Consider the following 22,791-nt stretch of genomic DNA (forward strand, 5'->3'; position numbering starts at 1 on the left):
ATAGTGCCTTGCTCTTCCCAGAAAATCTTATTATTTGAGTAATAAATCTTTTCATACCTTCTTAGTGCATGTGTGGTGTCATAAGTCTTGACATCCAAATCAAATTCAGATGGGAGATCCTGGTCTAGCTGGTGACCAAATACAGTTTCATCTAATTATATAAATAGTACTCAAAGAATTAAATAATATAAATATAGATACATATAATAACGATACTTTCCTTACTCTAAAATGTTGGGCTCAAAAATAAGGGTTTCCTCTCTTATAGGTACAAAATTAACATACACATTTCTGCATATTGACATTAATAGAACCTTTCATTTTTAAAAAGGAAGAGAGTACCCTTTCCAACTGTTCTATATCTAACAAATGATGATAAAGAGTAAATATACATTGTGAATAAAAACACATTTTGTGAACATTTGTCATTGCTAGACAAGTACATTCAATATTTACAAAACACTAATCATTGATTTTGATGCACTATTAAAAAAATGAAATGTCATTTATTTTAAATATAAAATATACAAAGCCTTTATTGACCGAAAAGAGTTTATTTACTGAAAATTACACCAGGAAAAAACAGAATGCCAATGAAATGATTTACTGACCTAATGAGCATACAAAAATAATCTCAAAACAATTTGTCACTACAATTTGGGGAAAATTAGTGACAATAAATTATTGAATTAAGTATAAAGTTAGGTGATGACAACATAAATTATGTAAGGGATGCTGAATAAAATAGATCATTGAAAACCACCCAGATATAAGATCAAAAGATAAATGATCAGAAAAGTGTCTGATTTTCAAGAAGAATGTACATAGAATAAAAGAATGGCTGCTAGTTTTAATACAAAAGATGAGAATAGTTAACTTTCCATCTACAGGTTAAAACTACAGCAGTACATATTAAAAAGTACAGAAACTCACAAAAAAATAAACACATGTATGCATATATAGAAAGTGTGTGTGTGTGTGTGTATACATCTTAGTTTCAATCCATTGTTTTTGCTTTTTTCCTTCTAAATTCTAAGAAGACCTAAATTTTTAAATACTACTTTTTATAGACTAACAATACAGAAATGTGAAAGATACGATTGCAGAAGTAAATTGCATTTAACAATCATTATGTAATTACCTAAGTCTATGAGATGGAAAAGAAATACTGAATTTAATGGATATAATAAGAATTAATGAAATATTCATTATCTAATCATTATCAGTGTTTATAATATAATATTATGGTAAAGTTTGAGAAAAAAAACAAAACAAAAACAAAAAACCCCACAGCTGTAACCCCATTATTGTAGTCAACAATCAAGGGAAAAATGTTTCTAAATTGATCTTGATGAAAAATACTACCATGAAAAATAGGAAATATAATGATTATGAGCAAGAAACAAATATAAAATATGTGAAAGTAAGAGAGAAATTAAAGGTGATATTGAGTAAGGGACAGGCAGGGTTAGGTAGGGAGGCAGGAAATCAGGTTCACAAAAATCCCAAAAATGTGGATATGAAAGGAAACCAGAGATAAATAAACCAGACCATCCAGTCCCAGGTGCAAGAAGTGGGGTCTTGTTATAACAGCTACTTGACCAACAGAGAATTACTGGACCCTAAAAAGGAAGTAAGTCATTGAAGGTGTTATCATTGCTCCTTATTCAATGGTGATATCAATAGATAATGTGAAAAGGATTTAGGTTTCCTGGTTAGTTTTCAATAAAAGACTAACCCTACAAGCCCTTAGTGGCAACCCTGTCTGGACCCCTCTCACTTCTGAGAGCTTTCTCTGTTTCTTCATTTAATAAACTTTTATCACTGTACTCACTCTCCTTTGTCAGGAATATTCATTCTTCATTTCCGTGAGACAAGAACCTAGCTCTCCCATTTCAATGTCAACTACTTAAAGCAAAACAAACCAAAAACCTTCCTCCCAACAATACAAAAAGGTTTTAGTAACTCTCTGTGACCATTGTACAGAGTAGACCAGTCTGACAACTTTGTGTGATTCAGGAACTCATGAATTTGAAACCTATACAAGAAAGAGACTACATCAACAATGGAAATAAAGAGAGGGCAGATTAACTGGGAAAAGGAGGTAGAAAAACCTGGAAATTTTTTCATGAATACTTCCAAGATTCTACATCTGTAAGCTGATCTTGGGGAAGAGTAAGCTTTGTACCTTAATAAATACGCATTGAAGCCTTTCAAGAGGTGGAACTCTGTGGGAGGCCAAACATAAAATTAAGTCACCATAGACTGTTCTGGAAATCCTCACAGCGATTTGCATGTTGGAATTCTCCAAGAAATCTAAATGTCAGCATGTATTCTACACAGCTAATATTTGCTACATGCTTAATAGAGTAATTTTTGTCAAGATTTTCAAAATAAAACTGTGTTAATATAGTTCAACCTTCTCTAGTGGGTTGAATAGTGTCCCTGTCCAAAAATTTGTATCTACCCAGGAGCCCAGAATGTCATTGTATTTAGAAGGGTCTTTGAAGGCATAACTAATTAAATATTAATATGAAATCATACTAGATTAGGATGTCTTTATAAGAAAAGAAGATAGAAATACACACAGCAACAGAGGAGATGCATAAAATGGGGCAAAGGTCTTGTGAAAACAGGCAGAAATCAGTATGTGGCTACAAACCACAGGTCAAGGGTTGCTGAAAGCTACTAGGAGCCAGGAAGAAGCAAGGAAAGATTCTTTCCTAGAGCCTGCAGAGGGAGTGTGGCACTAATGATAACTAATGATCTCTTTCAGAGATCTTGTTTCCAGAACTGAAAGAATAAATTTTTGTTGTTTAGCCACTGAGTTTGTGATTTGTTAGGGCACCCTCAGATACTAGTACATTCTCTTTTATAGATAATCCCTGGAATGTAAGGAATAGGTGACTGAAGGGAAATGAGGGAGGGAGGATGGAAAGGAATAATCATTTCAAAAAAGTAATATTCCATGTGAAACTAATTTAGGTATTATATTACTAGTTATGAATAATTTCTTCCAAATTATAGTTTATTTATTTTGTTTAAAGATTTTATTTATTTATTCATGAGAGACACACAGAGAGAGAGGAAGAGACACAGGCAGAGAGAGAAGCAGATTCCATGCAGGGAGCCTGTGCTCAACTGCTGAGCCACCCAGGTATCCCCAAATTATAGTTTAAAGAGGCCCATCAATATATTTTTTTAATCCTATCTCCTTAAATTGCTTCAAACATCTTGTTTTGCCAACTGGTCCATCTAGGATATTTAATTTTGCCCCATAGAGTATGCCTTTCTCTTGGGCTTTAAAATAAAAGCTCCATTATTTTCTATCCTAAGAGAAAACAAACATAAACGTTAGCCTCTGACTTGTACTCTACCCTGCTGTTGTCCTAGCTCCTTTTGGTTTTTCTCAGCTAGAATTGCTAAAATAGAAGTCCATAACGTTTATTCTTGAATATTTCTAATTCTTTCCTCTCTACAACTTGATTTTGGCTGCTGCACTCTAGGTATAAAAACATATTAATAAAAATATTTTTCCTCTTACAAAGTCAACAGTTCTCCCACATTCTAAGGCATCTTATCTATATCAAATTCAAAATTAAAAATATGCATTGCATGTTTTGGCACTTAAAAATAATGCATTACATGAAGACTTAAACAATGAAATAATAAAGGGGAAATAACTGATAATTAAAAACTGAAAAATGAAGGTAAAATAAGACATATTTTATTAATAGAAAAGTAGGGTATTTTTTAATCCCCAAATCCAACTGAAATAGTCTAACTATTAATGTCAAAAAATGTTACTCAATGATCCAGAATTATTATATTTCTACATATATAAAACAACTGTAATCCTACAACGAATATCACCAAAGTGACCCTAATATCTGAAGTGCAAATGAAATCCAATGATGCTCATGAAAGCTTTAGGAATTGACAATTTTCTTATCTATAAAAACTGAAAGACAGGAATTGACTGACAGAATAATAGTCATTCAATTAACCAGTAAAGTAAGATCGTATTATGTTCACATTCAACTGATATGAATTCAGTTCTACACTGGGCAGATGTAAATAAATGAAAGTAATTTGGTAGTACATGACCTATACAAAATCAAGCCAGTTCATCTGGTATTATTTAAAGAAACTGTTACCTGCTCTGACATTAAAGGAAAAATGTCCTGTTAGAACTATTCAGAGACTATTTGGCTTATGCAAAATTATGTAAATGATTTTATGGGTGAGTTAAGGGATTTCATGTGTGCTGTTGATGATATGTGATTTTCTCCTTACATAACAACTGTAGAACCTTACCCTTTGTAAAAAATGCAATTCCAATGAATGAATTGAGTGTATTTGATAGATATTATGCTAAATGATTAAAAAGTAAAATTCTAGGAGCATCACATATAAAAGATACAGAAGAAGGAATGGTTATAATCTGAGATAAGTGACAAGAAGAGAAAAAGTGAGAAATGATATGTTAGGAAGTGATACCAAAAAGTCATAAAACAGCTCAAAGTGGCAACACAAGGAAACTATGAGAACGAGAGGAAGAAGAAGCAAAATAGAAATTTGATTTGTAGATACCCGATGACTAATTCTTGATCATCTCATATTCAAGAGGCAGAAGTACAAATAGCAAGAAGTCCATGATTACTATTTATTTAATTCATCTACTCTGCTACCGGAAAATTTTAAGGTATCATTATTAGGTGATAAGATATCGACTGGCGATGTAAAACACAAAATATGTGTTTTCATGCTTGAATTACATAACATAAATATTTCGTTTTTAGCCATACTAATCTTAAGACCCTAATGAAACCAGCAATTCAGGTCATTTTATTACATAATTTTTCATAAGTGGCAGTGAGGTATTCACAAATGTGAACATAAAAGTGTATGTGCATGTATATCTGTGTGTATAGGATTTAACTGTGTTAGTATGTCGATCGCTTACATATATTATATCATTTAATTATAAACTAACACTATGAGGTAGACATTTATCGCCTCTATTTCAGAGATGAGAAAAGTATAATTCAGGTCAGTGATGTGACTTATCTAATGAGAAAGAGCAATGAACTGTGCTCTGAATCTAGAAATCTGACTTCAAAGTTGGCATTTTTTAACTTGTAATGAGCATGAACTATGTGAGATATACTTTATACATACAATCTCACTCCCTATTCCCATCAACTCTGCTCAGTAGACCTAATGATCTCCATTTTACAAAAAAAGAAACTGAGTCTCAAAGAGTGTATGTAACTCATCCAAAGGCAGATAGCTGTAAGACATGATAAGCTAAAATTAGAATCCTGGTTTGTCTGACTTCATATGTAGTTTGAAATTCAGAATGATACATTTATAAAAAAAAAATCATACATTTCCCTACTAATAAGTCAAAGTACATTTGATGTCATCCACAAATAATCTAAGACCTGGTTAAAAAATTACTATTAAAAACACTGATCATTAGTTGCATTTTTTTTTTACATTAAGACGATTACATTTAATTTATATTAACTCAGGTAGAGTAGATTCCATTCTTTAGAAATCTGTTAATTTACTTTTAATGAGTACCCTTTCCTTCCCTTTTTGAACATACATAGGCTACTGTAAAATATTTGTATGTGACCACCATTTCTATGTGTCAGGAAAGGAAATGCCTGATTCTTCTTTCTCATCTTTTCTGGCTACATGACATTCCAAGAATAGATTTAATAGAACAAATTAACAGTTTTATAAAGAGGACTGAGGTAACCACACCACCTTCTGGTCATCATTGCTAGTGTTCTGTCAGCAACCACGTAACATTGTTGAAATCTGGGGACTATAGACACCTCTAACAAGGAAAGAACTATTTTGAGAAACAAATGGCAAAAAATAAATAAACAATTAAGTGGACAATGTTTTTCTTTCTAAACTGTCATTCTCAAAGGGCTCAACTCTAACCAACCAACATGCTAGGAAAGAGAAATATTTTGTAAAGAAATAGACACCCTGCTAATGCAGGCATCACCACTCTATATCAAGGCTAAATACAAGGTTTAGTACTTCATTTCTGATGACAATGTTCTCTCCAATAACTTGAAGATCTTGGACTTGTTTCAGAAGAGAGAGAAGGAGGATATACAGGTAATATTAGGTCATAAGAAATTGGACTGGAAGCATCAGCTTATTTTATACATCAGCAGAACGTTAAGTCAAGATGTGATCCAAAAATCTTGATATGACACAATCCATGTCCTTCTGCTGAAACACTTTGTCATTCAGACCCAGACACTCATTACAGCTCTAGCAAATCCTTTGCCACCTAACACAATGCTGTAAATCTAAATTGTAGAAGTCTGAACTTTCAGCCTCTCTCCCATACTTTACTGCTCACTAAATTTCCTTTGCCTATCCATCCATAAACAGAGCTTAACCTGGGTGAGATCCAGCTGGATCTTAGATGCAAAACCTTTAGAAGCCAGGTAAGTGACTTCTAAGACTTGTGATCAGGGAGACGTGAAGGCAGCAAAGGACACATTGTCTTCTCAGTGCCAATGCAGAACAGATTGTCAGGTTGACAAGATGAGCTGAAATGTCCTTTGCTGTCTTTTTACATTCATTGCTGTCCCAGATACTAGGTACTTAAAACCAAAATTTTTTCTTCCTGGAAATGTGTTTAAAAAAAGTATAAACCAATATGATTGTTTTGTACACACTTTTGTCATTGTTATAATAGTTCTATATTTGACTTTATGTATATTTTGCAGGGCACATTTTGCTTTATGCTCTGTTAATTTCCCATTTTATGTAATTCCGACAAGAAGGCACTTGCAAGGTTACTGGATGTACTTATTTTTAAAAATTAAAAACAATCCTGTTTTCATTTTTATATTGTTGTTCACCTGTGTACTTGACTGTAAATTCAGATTGAGTAAAATGACCTCAAAATTTTATTATTACAAAGCTACTATCTAAAAAGAATTACACAGTAAAGCACTTCGTGAATAGTGAATATTTTCATTAAAAAGGACCAACATTTTTGAATAGCATGTAGTGGAAAATAAAGCATGTCTTGAATGAAATACTATATGATGAGATGAATATTACTTACCAAACTCCTTGGGAACTGCTATAGAGTAAACACAATTATGTCCCACACTGTAATTTTTTGGATAATTTGGTGATAGAACAGTGCCTTCTGAGCCTGTTGAACGACTTCCACAGGGCGCTAGGAAATACAAATGACAAAAAAATATTTTTAGGAAATCTTAAAAACACCCTATTATGAATATTTCCTTGACGTAAATTTACGGCTATTGAATTTTAATGTATATGATTTCTTTCCATCTTTTAACAAGATGCACTATTGTCAAATATTTTAAAAATAAATTGTGGTCATGTAAAACTTTAAATATTCAGATTCACTCTTCTCAGAAATAAAATAGTATAATAGTGCTATAATAGTGTTATCTCTAGAGGTAATAATGATGGCCCTGCTTTCATTTATGGTAAAAGTGTAAAGATAATCATCTCCTTTATAATGATGAGAAATTACATATGCAGGTGGGAAATTGTTTTACTCAGTGCTGGGCTTTGACACTGTATTTGAAATCAACCTTGATTATGCTGCCACCAAATTAAGTATTTTTATACATGGGACAGATATGGCTGTACAAATTCATTCACACACTCATCTAAGTAAAATACTCTCCTGCCAACCTTTATCCATCTATATGATTTACATTTGAATCAGTAGAATTACTGGTGGTGCACAGAGGCAGATTTTGTTTGGTACCTCAGCCCCAAATGTGCTATTTCTCTACAAAAAGTGAGGGTGAAACCAATGTTCCTGGCAAATCTGTAGATGATGGGTCTGCTGTTCATAAGATAGAGGAATACATGAGGTTTTATTGTTCTTCGCTGTGAGACAGACCCTGGCTACTGATGGAGATTTAGGTGCTAAAGACATAAAGATGATGGTTGATATTCTCTATGTTTATGAGGTCATCCAGAAAACTGTATCAAATCAAAGAAGATGACCAAAGAGGAGGTCTGGGGGAATGCCCAGATTTAGGATCAGACGGGGAGGGGGGGCAGGCAACGGATAAAACAGTGTGTCTTGGAAGCTAAGGGAGAAGCGAATTTCAATGAAAAGAAAGTGTTCAACAGGGTTAAGTGTTGCAAAGTGGTAATAAATGAAAAAGGAGTCTGGATTTGGCAACGTGGAGCATCACAGAGTAGAGGCTTCTGTAGGGCCATGGTTTTCTTGAGGAGGGATTGTACCTAACTGCTTGCCTGCTAGCTCTGCCCCTACTCCTCAAAGTAGAAGGAACTTCCCAGATTGGTGAGCCCAGGATGGGAATTTCTACTTTATTGCAGGTTGGGGCCCTTTTGCTTAAAGAGCACACTGGCTGTTCGCTCCTCTAGAGTGTAAGTATTACTGGGCCAGTCTGTTGAGAGAATGGCCATGGTTGTTGAGGGACAACTACAGCTGTGTAGGAAGCCTATTTTGGCTCTTCTGCTTTTATTCATATTAAAGCTAACAGTTTGATATACTTCAGCCTATCCCTTAATTGGCTTTGAACTTGTGCAGAGAGGACTCTCCTCAAGCAAAATGATAATTTTTGGTATCATTAATACAGCAGTTCCAACTAGAGCAGCTTTCTTCAAATTACAGCTAGCAAACCAAATCCAGGCCGGAATGAGAGAGAGATATTTTACATTCTTAGAGTCACAAAACAGAACTAAGAGTATGTAACAGAGACATATGTGGCCAACAAATCCCACAATACCATCTGGACCTTTACAGAAAAAAGTTTTCTAACTCTTGAAGTAGAGTAGAGAGGTGGTAGCTAGGTTGTAGTTGGTGAAGAGTAAGTGGTATATAAGGAAATACAGAAGTTATCAGAACCTTAATCATAAACTAAAGGAGAATGTAGGGAGTAGTTAGAAGAAGGTACAATGCTGAATGAGTTTTTGTTATTGTTGTTTTAATAGGGAGGAAGGAGTCATTACAAAGGGAAAATCAGGAGCCAACCTAGAATCTAGGAGAAGATAAAATTAAGAACAAAAGTCGAGTGATAAGCTTTTGAAAACTTCAGTAACATGCCTCTGCGACCTGAAAAGAGGGTTGAAGGAGACTAGATATGCATAGACTTAAGTTAATATTTGGAAATTTATTGGAGTTAATGCCAGATTTTCCTTTTAAAGAGAGGTGGGGAAAAAAATAAATAAAGAGAGGTGGATTCTGCCAGTGATGTGTTAGGTGACTCGGAGAGGAGTCCCGGCAGTTTGAAAAAGTAAATACTTTTGATGGACTCCTGGCCAGAGTTTAAAATAGAGCAATATATTTAAAACACCTATATACACCACAAACCGTGGTACTGCAGTGGGTGGCTAATGAATGTTCTGCCTTTTTATATTCTCTAAAATGGTAATAAATAGTTAGAATTAAACACACTAAAATTAGAACTTCACACAACAACAACAAATTGACAGTGATGATGATAACCAAAGATACATTGCTCTCATCACTCATTATTGTTTGGGATTAGGGGAGTAAGGTGTATTCTTAGTTCAGCACTGATAACTTTATTCAGCTGATAATACTGCTGATGAGAGAATCATTCAAGAAGGAGTAGTATGTTTTATATTAACTTTCTTTCTGATTTTAATGTGCTCCAAAATTACAACACTTTGAGTATATGTGACAGTAGTTCTTATTTTTATATTGGGAAAGTATGAATAGAAACGAGAACTTCTAACTCAAGTTCAGCTTTGTGACTTAGTAATGAACATTCTTCTGCCATTCTAAATTAATATGCATCTGACAGCCTCAATTTGTTTTTTATATTTTATTTTGCTTAAATGAACATTCAGGACAGATTTTTTTTTTTTAAGATTGTATTTATTTATTCATGAGAGACAGAGAGAGAGAGGCAGAGACACAGGCAGAGGGAGAAGCAGGCTCCATGCAGGAAGCCTGATGTGGGACTCAATTCTGGGACTCCAGGATCATGTCCTAGGCTGAAGGCAGGTGCTAAACCGATGAGCCAACCAAGGGCCCCATAAAAAATATTTATAAATATAAAATGGGTGAAGTTGTTTTTTTTTAATTTTATTTAAATTCAATTAGTTAACATATAATGTATTATTGGTTTCAGAGGTAGAGGTCAGTGATTCATCAGTCTTCTATAACCCAGTGCTCATCACGTCATGTGCCCTCCTTAATGTCAATCACCCAGTTACCCCAAACCCCCCACTAATCTCCCCTCCAGCAACCCTCAGTTTGTTTCCTATGATTAAGAGTCTTTTATGGTTTGTCTCCCACTCTGATTTCATCTTGTTTTATTTTTTCCTCTCTTCCCCTATGCATGTCTGTTTTGTTTCTTAAATTCCACACATATGATTTTTTTTTTAACCACTATGAATGTATATGAGGTTGCAGTATAATCACATGTTCTCAGGGCAATTAATACTATGTGAGATTCTGTTATTTGTACTAGTAGCAACAATTTTGCCTTTCTTTTGGTCAGTGCTTATAGCCTGTCCTAGTTTATAATCAATTATGTTGAATACTGTAGTGACAGACAATATTTTATGCAGTATGCAAGTAATATAAATGAAGGAAAATTAACTGTGCTTTGAGATACAGGTTTATTATAATCTGTTCTATGTTCATAAAAAGCTAAATGCAATAATGACTAAGCCAAAGCAACTTCACTAATTCTCCTAATACTGGTTCCTAGAAGCTTTTCATATTCTTTCTTCCTGTTTCAATTTCATCTTATTGGTTAGTACAGAAAAGGGCAACCTTTATTTTTCTGGTTCTGTTAACAATCAGAAGAAGTTAGAGCCACCCAAGACTTTGAATGCTATGCTTATTTTTCCCATTTGACTTATACCTGTGGGCCATTTGTCACACTGGTTGTTTTTCTCTAAATAGCCCACATCCCTTGGAATGCATTAAATGTCAGAACTCATCTATACCTGATTCTGATTATAATTTATTTGATACATATGACTACCTCTTAAATGGATATTTAAAGACATTGTTGACGAACACATTAATTATGAGATAAAATGGTTCTATGATTGAGTAAGTTTGGAAAATACATGGATAAAAGAAAAACGAGTTCTTTACTATATGACTTCATTGATACTTTAGTAAGGTCTGGGGAATGTCATGTTCTTACTTACAGCGTTATTTGATCATGGAGAGTGTTTCATTGTAACATCTCACAGGAGCAATGTTCCCTAGAACACACTTTGCAGAATGCCAGATTGATGATTCCAGAATGTGCTATCACTTTGGCAATAATTCTAACATTTATATTATTGCCTGTAATTGATTATAACTTTGCAGTACTAAAGGACTGTTTTATGTATGCACATAGAGCCAAAGTCTTTTAACGATTTAAAATGTCAAAAATTAGCCTATTATAAAATACTATTATTCTTGACATGCTCTCCCTGACTTTCAAAATCCAATACATCATTGATTTGTTGCTTGTGCACTTACATAGCTTATTAGTCTCTCTTTCTGCCACCAACTGCCACAATCCAGAGTTTCATAAAGCTAGCTCCACTCATCCTCGAAAGTTCTCATCACCGGTAACAATTTTTCTAACAGACAAGTCTCATCCTATTTCTCTTTTCCTAGAACAGTTCTGATAAATATTATGTTTTCCATAAATGTTTGTGGGATGATTGAATGAACTATGCTTGCAAAACCAGGCAGGCTACCATAAAATGGTGTTTCACAGCACATAACACAAACATTTCATTTTGTTGAAATTACCCCAGAAATTCACTTAATCCAAGACAGAATTGAGACATATCCTCTCTTAAGAAATCCATGTAAGCCTACTTTTTTTTTCTGTGACTGAAATCTTCTGATTACTAGGAATCACTGTTGCTTTACATTTAGAGGCAGTATTATGTGAAAAATATGTATCTTTAAACATTGGAAACGTTCAATGGTAGGACTCTTACAGTATGAGAGTCACATGAATATTGAGTTCCTCTGAGGCTATAGCAAACCCATGTCTGCCATTTTACACCAACAAATCCATGCTAACATTTTATCATTCTAGAGCATTGAGTGCTTGAAATCACTCTTGCAGTTTAATTTGATATGAGTTTTCTTGTTCTTTTTCTGTTTGTTTTTCAAAAATTTCTTTGGCTGAATTTATATGGCTTGAATTGTATAAGTAAAATGTGCCTGTACTGTAACTAATTATATATGCTTATTTTAATCCTGCAATATGAGTGATACAGTAGACAGATGTGGTTATTTCCAGGGAAATCAGAGGAGTGTCTGCAACTGGGTTTCAAGGTTTCTAATCATTTAGTTGAAAAGGGCTTCCCACCTTTTGATCATGTGTGTGGTTTGATCATGCATGGGGGGTGGAGCAGGAGGACTGAAGAAGAAGGAGAACAAGAAATAGTTTCCTAGTAAGTGAAATAGAAGAATCCTGAACCATTTTTATGGAAGAGGTACTATTTGAATGTCCACATATCTTAGAGACTTTATAACACATGCAATATAGCTTTAAGCTACTTGCAATTTCAAATCTGTCTTTTTCACTTGTGTAATGTATAATTTATTATCAAATATATTCTATAATGAAAATTATTATATAATATATAAATTTTTCTCAGAAGCAAGTTAGGTGCTTTTAAAAGTGATGAATTCTTGTAAGTCACAAAAGAGCAATATGGTATATTAAATCAATAATTTACTAGATGTGACCTGTGACTCCTTCAGTTTGAAAGAACTGCTGTACCTGACAAAGGTGCTGGTCCACTTCTAGTAAATTACTTATGCCCTGATATAGCCTGATTGAATGTCACAAATCAAAAATGCGGGTATAGAAGGTGTTTGAAAGCCTCATTGAGCCTTTTTTTTTTTTTTTAAGAGATGTCCTTTCATAACCCCTAAACTCTGGAATTGAATTTATAATGCAGACAGCTAATATTCCCACTACTGACTTTGAGATTAAAATTACTATTGCTTCTTCCCTCCTTTGTTTAAAACCTTGTTCCTAGTAAAAGAAATCTAATCATTCAGTCATTCATTTCATACTTCTCTTCATGTCTCCTATATAAGCATTTCATTTTGTTTTTCTGTTAGATGATAAGCTTTCAATAAGGCTATTGTATCATAATGGTAATAAATATTCTTTAAATTATAAACTTTTACTCTAAGTAAGTTATTTATTTTGATTTTCATTTTCTTCTCCATTAGTTCTGATGCATTCACACTTATTTATCTGGAAAATTAAAGGTAATATTGCTGTGAGCTTTCTATTGCCTCATCTGTTCACCTAAAAAAAACAAAAAAACAAAAAACAAAAGCAAAATCAGTCTTCACTATTTGCGAATTAATTTTGTATTATAGTCCCACAGTCCTGTTTAATACTAAAAAAAAATGCATCTCAATATTGTAATCAGTGGCTTGTAAACCATTTTAATCACTCACTAAGTAAACGTAGTAGGATATGAGCTTCTACATCTGTCACCTCACTGATTGCCTGGACTCACTCATTTAATTTTGCTGGCTAGGAAGGCCTTCCTTTTATGCCCCAGTGCTCGATGAGTTATGTTCTCCATCAGAGTGTGTTCTTAGGAAAAGAAAAGTCATCCTATGATAAAGACCTGTGAATAGCTATATTCCTTGGATAGATTTGCCATGCTACCATATATAAATGCTACTATATATAAATGTTCATATATAAATGTTCATCTGTGGTACCTATGTCACACGTTTTTAAACTCATTTTCATGATTGAGGTATAATTCACATATCATAAAATTCACCCTTTTAAAGTATATAATTTTTTTTTACCATATTCACAAAGTTGTGTAACTAACCTTCTATCTAATTTTAGAATATTTTTGTCATCCCCAAAGGAATTCCTGTATTCATTACCAGTTATTGCCTATTTCCTATACTCACAAGTCCCTAGCAATCACAAACCTATGATTTTGTAGGAAACTGTATACAGGAAGACAAGTTCTTAAATGATTTTCATTGATTTATTGGTGTTTTGAATTCATTTTTATTTTTAAAAAGTATTTTATTTATTTATTTGAGATAGAGAGACAGAGCACAAGCAGGTGTAGGGGCAACAAGAGCAGGAGAAGCAGGCTCCCCACTGAGCAGGGAGCTCGACATGGGGCTGGATTCTAGGACCTTGTGATCATGACCCAAGCCAAAGGCAGACCTTAACTGACTGAGCCACCCAGGCATCCCAAATTATTGGTGGTTTTTTAAAAACTAAAATTCCTTTTCATTGCTTAGTTTCTTATTTCTAAGTAATTGACTTTAAGTGATGGCAATCTTTTATTGCTTAAAAAATTATTTTAATACAGCTAATATATTAGTACAAAATGAGGTTAGAGACAAAAAAAAATCCTCTGTGACAATTTATTACTTCTACCTGATTGCATCACAAACATTGATTTCTCAGGAACTTCTTCCCTATCTTCCAGACTCATTCAGAGGATCCAATCATATAGCATTCCATTACTTTTAGGACACTGATTGCCACTCATTTTATATTTATGTAAAGCCACTTATTTATATGGACTTTTGATTAAGGTCTGTCTTTATCTCTTAAGTCAAAAATCTATTAAGTCTAAGTTTCCACGTCTTTATTTATGCATTACTTATTTATACCTCTGGAGCCTAGCTTTTAATAACTACATGTCATAAATATTATGAAAACTAAAACATACCATGTATTACTATCTTGCTACTGACCGAATGCATGGAATGTAAAGCTCAGATTTTTCAAATTGTTTATTTAGGGTAGCACAACAAATGCTCTATAAAATCCAAAGCTTTGGAATCTACAAGATCTAGTTTTGAATTCCAGTTTCACTATTTACTGACTGAGTGGCCTTGGAAGAGAAGAAATTTTCAAATGAACTGGAACAGAAAATGTCTGATAGATTTGGTATATGGTGTGGGTCTAGACAAAATGAATTAAGAAACTTTCTGACCCCACAGAATCTTCTGGAGGTGATAAAATGATGCCTTAGGAGGATGAACTAATGTCATTAATCCTGGGAAGGAATACAAAGTTTAGAGAAAGGGCAGGAGGAAACCTCCTTGGTGTTTCTGCCAAGCTCTTCCCTTAACAGAGAGAGAGAGAGAGAGAGAGAGAGAGAGAGATGTAATTTAGTGATTCTCCCCAGGGAGAGACAGAGAGAGAGAGAGTGGGAGAGAGAGATGTCATTTAGTGATTCTCCCCAGGGTATTGTTCTCTCTAGGAGGAGTTCGTGACTCTGATTTTTCTCTCTTCATTTTCCTAAGGATGAAGGGCAGAGTATTCCATCTCAAAGGCAGAGGGACCTACTTATTCAATTCAGCTCTTTCCTCAAGGGGTGGTGGTAGGGCCTTGGGATCACTGTGCTCAGCTGTTAACAATCAGTGTGGATGTGGTCCTCTACTTCCTGGGACTCTTTATCCTTTAGAAATCTGGGGGTGGGGTGGGGAGAGGGTTGGTGGGGGGACAAGAGCCAACGCTAACAGTGAAAAGGAGGAGAAATTGGCTCATCCTCTCCCTCTCCTTTTCCTTACAACGCAGGAGTTCTTTTTTCTTGTTTCATGAATTTGGATGGGGGAAAAATGTTTATATTTTTCAATCCTTATGGATTTTTTTTTTCTGACTGAATTTTGCCATTTCATTTAATTTCGAATGTAGGCAGCAAACCACTGGGACTTTGTCACCAACAGAAATTACAGATCTTTTTTTTTTTTTTTTTTTTTTTAAAGATTTTATTTATCTATTTGCATGCGCGCTCAAGAGAACAAGTAGCAGTGGGACAGGCAGAGGGAGGAGAAGCAGGCTCCCCGCTGAGCAGGGAGCTCAACTTGGGCTCTATCCCAGGAGCCTAAGATCATGATCTGAGCTAAAGGCAGCGGCTTAAGGGACTGAGCCACCCAGGTGTCCCCAGATGTTTTATATCACATTATAACTGTTGCAGATACCTCAAAATATTATTTGTGCTTATCACAGAGTAGTTATCAGATTTGATAGAACTTACAATTTAAGGCAATAATTAGGAAGCAGTGTATTATTACATCAAAATTTGTTTTTTCAATTATAAATTTTAAGTACTTGGATAACTGTGTTTCAATATAATCAGTGTATCTTTCATAGTCTATGTACTTTATTGTATTTTATATATTTATATTATATATTATATTTTGTACACCTAAAAAGATATTTTTAGGATGGGTTTCTTTTTTGTGTGATGATAAATCCTATCCTAATTAGATTCCTCCCAAATGACCTTTTTTTACCCTTGTAATTTTTTGTCTTCTCCTTTTCTTAAGGGGCTTGGCTCAGAGATTATTGCTTTGGCCTATGTAGATCTGGAGAATATTAGATGCATTGAAGGATCCTTTCCTTCTTACTCTTTTGTCTCTCTTCCTAACATATCAATTCTTCCCTGAATCAGAAAAGTCCTAAAACTCGGATTAAGAATGTGGGGAGAAAACCCTTATCTTGGGGGTTGGCTTAGGCTTGAAGCTATTTAGAACTTCAGTATGGTTCAGATTTACTCACTAACTCTCCCAGATAGTTCAGTCTAACTGACTGTTTTGGGGATTTGGGATTAAGAACCAAATTCCCTATTGCACAGAGATCTCTGTATTGTCTCCTTTTATGTGTATATCTTGAAGTGAATGGCTCACTGACTAAATGTAGTGTAGAATGAAATTTTCTGTTTAATAAAGGGAAGGGAAGTGGTAACCTCCTTTAGGGTGCCTCTTTTAAAACATAATAGGACTAATCTTTTGATTTTATAATACAAGACTGCTGGCCTTCTGGAAACCTACTTTAGAAGTTGACTAGGGGTTCTTACAAAGTAGAGTCATAAGGTATACAGAGACAAGATACATCAGTGTGTCTCTCAAAGAGATAAAAGAAGAGTTATTTGTTCTTTATAAATTTGTATAAGATTCGGTCTGGTCTTTGTAGCATTTTTCATAGACAGTCTGCAATGTTCATTATATTCCAAATATGCTTATTCAATAATAAATCCACTTTCTTACTTTCTAGGTTTTGTGGATTTATTTTTTTAGTAGGATATTTGTTTCTCCAGTAAAAGTAAAGATTTAACTATCCTTCGATATGTTGTCTTATTCTCTTAATACCATTCCTTAATACAATTTGAGTTTCAACATGCTTATGAATAGTTACTCTTATATACTCTATCTGTAGGGAGGGAATTTCAGAGTTGACTCAATTTCATGCATAAGTAAATTATTTTTCTGTAAAAACTGGTGACACATTAGGGAGGCCTGTTTGAAATTTGACTTAAATATAAACTATATGGTGGTAGAGAGCAGGGGTTTTTAGCACAATGAGAGGCCAAGCAACTTCTCATCTGGAGACATGGCATAGTGGCTAAGGTGCCAAAGGCAGAAAAAATAAAAATGGTTTAAATATGAGCTCCAAGTCAGTGGTCACAAGAAAATATGCTCTGAATTATAGGCATTGATTTGCAAACAAATTGCTTCTTACATAGGGGACTCTACATAGTAGCTCCAGAATTCATAGCAGCAGGGATTTATTTATAACAATGTTAATGATTCTCTAGACTAGCATGCAGGAGGCCAACTGGAGTGATAATGTAAGTAAGAGTGCCTGGAAATAGCAGGTGCTCAATCACATTAGCTTCCCTTCCCATTTCATTTTAAATACTACTACCCACCCCCTACCCCCATATGTAAAGGAAACATGCCTTGGTTTTATCTAAATACTATTTTAAGTTTTTATTTTTATTTATTTTTATTTTTTAAAAGATTTTATTTATTTATTCATGAGAGACACAAAGAGAGGTAGAGACATAGGCAGAGGAAGAAGTGGGCTCCCCCCGGGGGAAGCCTAACGCACAACTCGATCTCAGGACCTCGGGACCATGACCTGAACCAGTCAGATGCTCAACCACTGAGCAACCCAGGTGCTCCTCAAACTACTTTAAGTTTTTAAAATAGAAAATAGATTTGGGGCACCTGGCTGGCTCAGTTGGTAGAATATGTAACTCTTGATCTTGGGATCATAAGTTAAAGACCCTGAATGGGCCTTAGGGCTTACTTAAAAAAAAAAAATAGAAAATACATCATACTTCTTTGTAGAACATGGCTCTGATACATAATCTCTATACGATGTCTGTGAACAAAACTCCTGTGTAGCTAATGAAAGGCAGATATTTGATGATACTCAGAAATAATTTACCACTAGGCCTTTGTTTTATGAATCTTTCATCTACATCCTTTAATTATATCACATATTTAAATGGCATCAAATGCTAAATGGCTCAGCATATTAGATTACATAATGTCTATATGCATTTATAATGCAATGGGACTCTAGACTTGTTTCAAATCTCAAAAAAAAATTTATAAACCTCAAGGACATTTGGAATAAGAGATTAGCCCAAGGCAAGCCATATCATTTAAGCAGAAGATCTGGAATAAAAGCTGAGTTATCTACTTCTTCATGCACTAAAGCAATATGATTTAATTAAAAATAGGTCATATGAGGTTACTAATGAGAGATAACTGTAAAGTTGGAAAGCTATAATTATAAAATAAACTTTTTTATTTTTTAGTTAGTTTGTTTTGAACTTTCTCATCAGTTGATAATGCAAAAGGGTTCTCCTTTTAAGAGCTTTTATCATTCCACACAGAGTTGGAAGTTGAAAAATGAATGGTGCCAGATGAAAACTAGATGTCTAATCTTAGCACTCACGTGTATGTACTTTGGACAGACTTAGAGTTATCAGTGCCTGAGTTACTTAATCTTTTTTTCTCCCTAAAATCTAGGACTTACATTAGCATGAGAAAAACAAAGGGATTGAAAATAATGGTGCAGATGTTCCAAAGAACTAACACTGACTATATCTGTTAGGGTATTTGCATTCTTTGTAAAGTTCTGTTTCAAAGGAAATCCAAAAATGTATTTCAGATGAATATGTTCATTAATCATTGGTAGGAATTTACCTTCTCTTAATTCTCACATGTAGCTTGGAGGAAGAGTTCAGAATTAAGTGGAAAACCCAAAATATTACCACTTATTTTTGATGCCATGCATCCATTCATGAAACATTTAACCATTTGTGATATGCCATAATTGTTAAGCTCTAGAGACACAAAAAGATCAATGCAAGGTCATTTGTAGAATTAATCAACCTACCTATAGGGCAGTGAGTAATCCTGGACTCCAAAACATGACTGGTAGGCAACTATGACTTTGAGCAAGTAACTGAACCTGTCTTTGTGTCTTAGTTATCCTTATCTGTAAAGTGAGAATATCAGTAGTCCTTAATTCATGGTGTTGTAGTAAGGCATAAAATAAATGTGTACAAAACTTCAAACTGTTCTAAACACAGATAAATTATTATCTTTTATCAGTCCTCTCTATGGGCTTGTCCTGTTGTGCTGCTTGAAATTCTACTTTCCCTGGTTTGCTCTAGCTTCTACATGTTTATAAATATTCAACCCTAAGTGTGAAACACACCAGCTCCTTATGTCTTGTACCTCACCTGGTTCCTTCTTATATTTTTAAGACTCAGTTCATATGTCACTTTCATAAGGAAGACTTCCCTGATCTCTCTTTTGTAATTAGGTCAGGTGTACCTCCATGCTGTGCTCACAACACTCTGTTTTTATTTCTAGTAGTGAACCTTACCTGTCTTTATCTCATCTGATTATAAATTCTCTAAGGACAAGAACCATATTGAATTTGTAGTTAGTGCAGGACCAGGCATATAATTGGTACTTTTGAATGCCTGAAAAAAAGGAATGCGTGATACCATCTGTTCTTGAAAATAACTGATTCTTTAACAGTACAAATATCTTTATTCTTAGGGTTTTATTATTATAATTAACTATCAATTGAATGCTCACTGTATGCCGTAGCATGGAAAAGATCAAGAAAACTGCAACGATCCAGTTATAAAAGAAATAAGTCATGGGAATGTAATGTAGAGTACAATGATATAGTTAATAATACTGTCTTGCATATTTGAAAGTTGCTAAGAGAGTAGATCTTAAAATTACTTATAAGAAAAAAATTATAAACTGTATGGATGTTAACTATACTTATTGTGGTGGTCACTTCACAATATATACAAATATAAAATCATTATGTTATATACCTAAAACAAATATAATGTTATATGTCAATTATATATGTCAATTATACCTCAATTAAAAATATTGTATTAGTACTATGGCTAGTATTCTAAAATTTAATGATTTACCTTTCAAAGTTCTAAGGTTTTAAAATAACTGGGGCTCCACACACACCAGAAATATCTTTACAGAGGGTCTATTGCTTCAACTTTAGATATAGGATTCCATCCTAGAAGCTTTAGGGAGCAAGGGGAAGGTAAACTGGAATGTTTTTCTGTTAATTAGACAAGTGATCATATGCCTAAAGGAAATCTGAGAGCTTCATCAGAATGCTGGGGAAAAAGTATTCGGACAGAAAGGATATTAAGTGCAAAAGCCCCGAGGCAGAAATGTGCACGGGACTTTCAAGAAACACCTAGGCCAGTGTTGCCCAAAGAGTTTAGGAGAGAAGGAGAATAGTAAAGAGGTCAGAGTATATATAGGCAGATTAAGTAGAACTTCATATTATAAGATCTGTGGAGTTTCTTTGGATTTAGAAAGCCAATGGTGGATTTTGATATAATTTGATATATGTTTTTATATATATTTTTTTACTTTTTAAGAAGATTTTATTTACTTGTATATTTATTTAGAGAGAGTATGTGTGTGAGCAGGGAAAAGGTCAGAAGGAGAGAAAGAGAGAGAACCCCAGACTCTTGGGCTGAGTGCAGAGTCCGACACAGGGCTCAATGCCATGACCTAGAGAGCATGACCTGAGCCAAAATCAAGAATCAGATGCTCAGCCAACTGAGCCACCCTCAAGCCCCAAACAGACATATGTTTGACAGATTACTTTGTTGTGTTCCTGAGAGATTTTATCAGGAAACATGGGAAAGAGAAATCTAGCCAGGAAAGAGGCTAAGAGATAGCTGGTGCCCTAGATCAGGGCAGTGGTGTGTTTACCTAAACAACTACAATGGCATTAGATAAAACAAATCAAATAATGAATGTTAAGGGAAAAATAGAGAACCTATCACTATTTGTGTTTCATTACCTATACATAATATTGAGTCTTTTTATGGATAAGAACAATAGGACTTTCACTTTAATCCAATGTGTCCCTAGATCATTAAAGTAACACAAAGTTCCAATAGATACTTTTCTTTCTTTTTTTTTTTTTTTTAATTTATTTATGATAGTCACAGAGAGAGAGAGGCAGAGGCATAGGCAGAGGGAGAAGCAGGCTCCATGCACCGGGAGCCCGATGTGGGATTCGATCCCGGGTCTCCAGGATCGCGCCCTGGGCCAAAGGCAGGCGCCAAACCGCTGCGCCACCCAGGGATCCCCCCAATAGATACTTTTCAAAGTGTGAAAAAGAGGAAGAGAAGAAATTATTTTCCAAACACACTTTTATTTTTTGATCACAAACTGAATTGCAGGTACGGATATTCTGTTCTGCTATCATTTAATACATGTGACATTCTCATGAGATAAACTGCTGGGTTTCTCATCACTGAGCAGGACTTACCACAGGATATTATCATTTTGGATCTACTTCTGACAAATACAATTTCCCAGTGTTCAACATAAGCTCTTGAAACTATTTTCTTCAGATTTAAAATGTACAAATCTAAAACCAAGATTTAAAAAAAAAAAACTATCTTCTAAAACAGACAAACTTTGTAAATTGTTATGGCTCAGTTCAGGTTAAAAATATTTACGAAGAGCCTGCTTGTATAAATTAATGCGTTGAATGCTAAAAAGTTATATGCAGCCAAAGATTTTATGAGCTTCCAGAGTGAAATATTATAATAAAAAGCAAAATACTACATTTCAAGAGTTTACAAAGTATGGTCATGTTGCTGTTTACTTTTATGTAAAAAATAAAATAAAAAGCTTTCTGTATTTTGGCACTCAGAGATCATGGTCTAATTGCCAACTCCATATTTACACACTCTAAAGCAAAGGCTATCCGTCAGTCTAAATTTCCTGCCTATGTTCTCAGAGACAGTTGTTTTAAGAACTAAATTTTTTTTATCATTTTACTGCATGGTAAGACAAAATAAACAGTAGCAGATCCTGACAATCTAATTTTCAAAATTAATGAAATTTAAAATAGAGGCACACAAAAATAATCTGGAATACTGAAGAGAAATAGATATTACTAGAAGACTCAGCTAAGGAATAGCAGAATAGGGTGGGGGGTATAGAGCAGGTGATCATTGCTTTAAATCTTTAAATGGCAAATTATATTATATTATTTTCTTAGTTATCACATGTATACTTTACTTCGATAAAAAATGCAAAATTTAACTTAATTAAAAATTTATCCTTATGAACAACAAATCCTCTGGCTCGATTGCATATGCTTTACCCACGAATTTTGGCTTTCAACGTACTAAATTATTAAATCTGAAAGTCAGCCAATTCTGTATATTTTGGATTTCTGTATAATTACTGTGAGGGAAAACAGATACATGTGAACCTGATCAAGAAACTAAAATATATTAAGCTCTCCTTAGTATGAGACAGTAACAGCTTCAGAACCAAATGTTTGCATTATTTATTTATTTTTTATATTTTATTTATTTATATTTTTATAGTAAGCTCAAGACACAATATGGGACTTGAACTCATGACCCCAAGATTATGAGTTG

The 22,791-nt window shown here is 34.1% G+C and overlaps 1 protein-coding gene across 2 annotated transcripts in view; it reads right to left on the minus strand.

The window, feature by feature from the left end:
• CSMD3 (CUB and Sushi multiple domains 3) overlaps positions 1-22,791 on the minus strand; it is a 1,311,859-nt gene that overhangs the window by 220,034 nt on the left and 1,069,034 nt on the right. For both annotated transcript variants that reach the window (XM_038555367.1, XM_038555366.1), the window contains one exon: positions 7,112-7,228. In XM_038555367.1, coding sequence (XP_038411295.1) covers positions 7,112-7,228 — 117 coding nt within the window. The remainder of the gene's footprint in view (positions 1-7,111; positions 7,229-22,791) is intronic.

The sequence above is a fragment of the Canis lupus genome, chromosome 13 (assembly GCF_011100685.1).
Source record: "Canis lupus familiaris isolate Mischka breed German Shepherd chromosome 13, alternate assembly UU_Cfam_GSD_1.0, whole genome shotgun sequence".
NCBI classification, from domain to species: domain Eukaryota; kingdom Metazoa; phylum Chordata; class Mammalia; order Carnivora; family Canidae; genus Canis; species Canis lupus.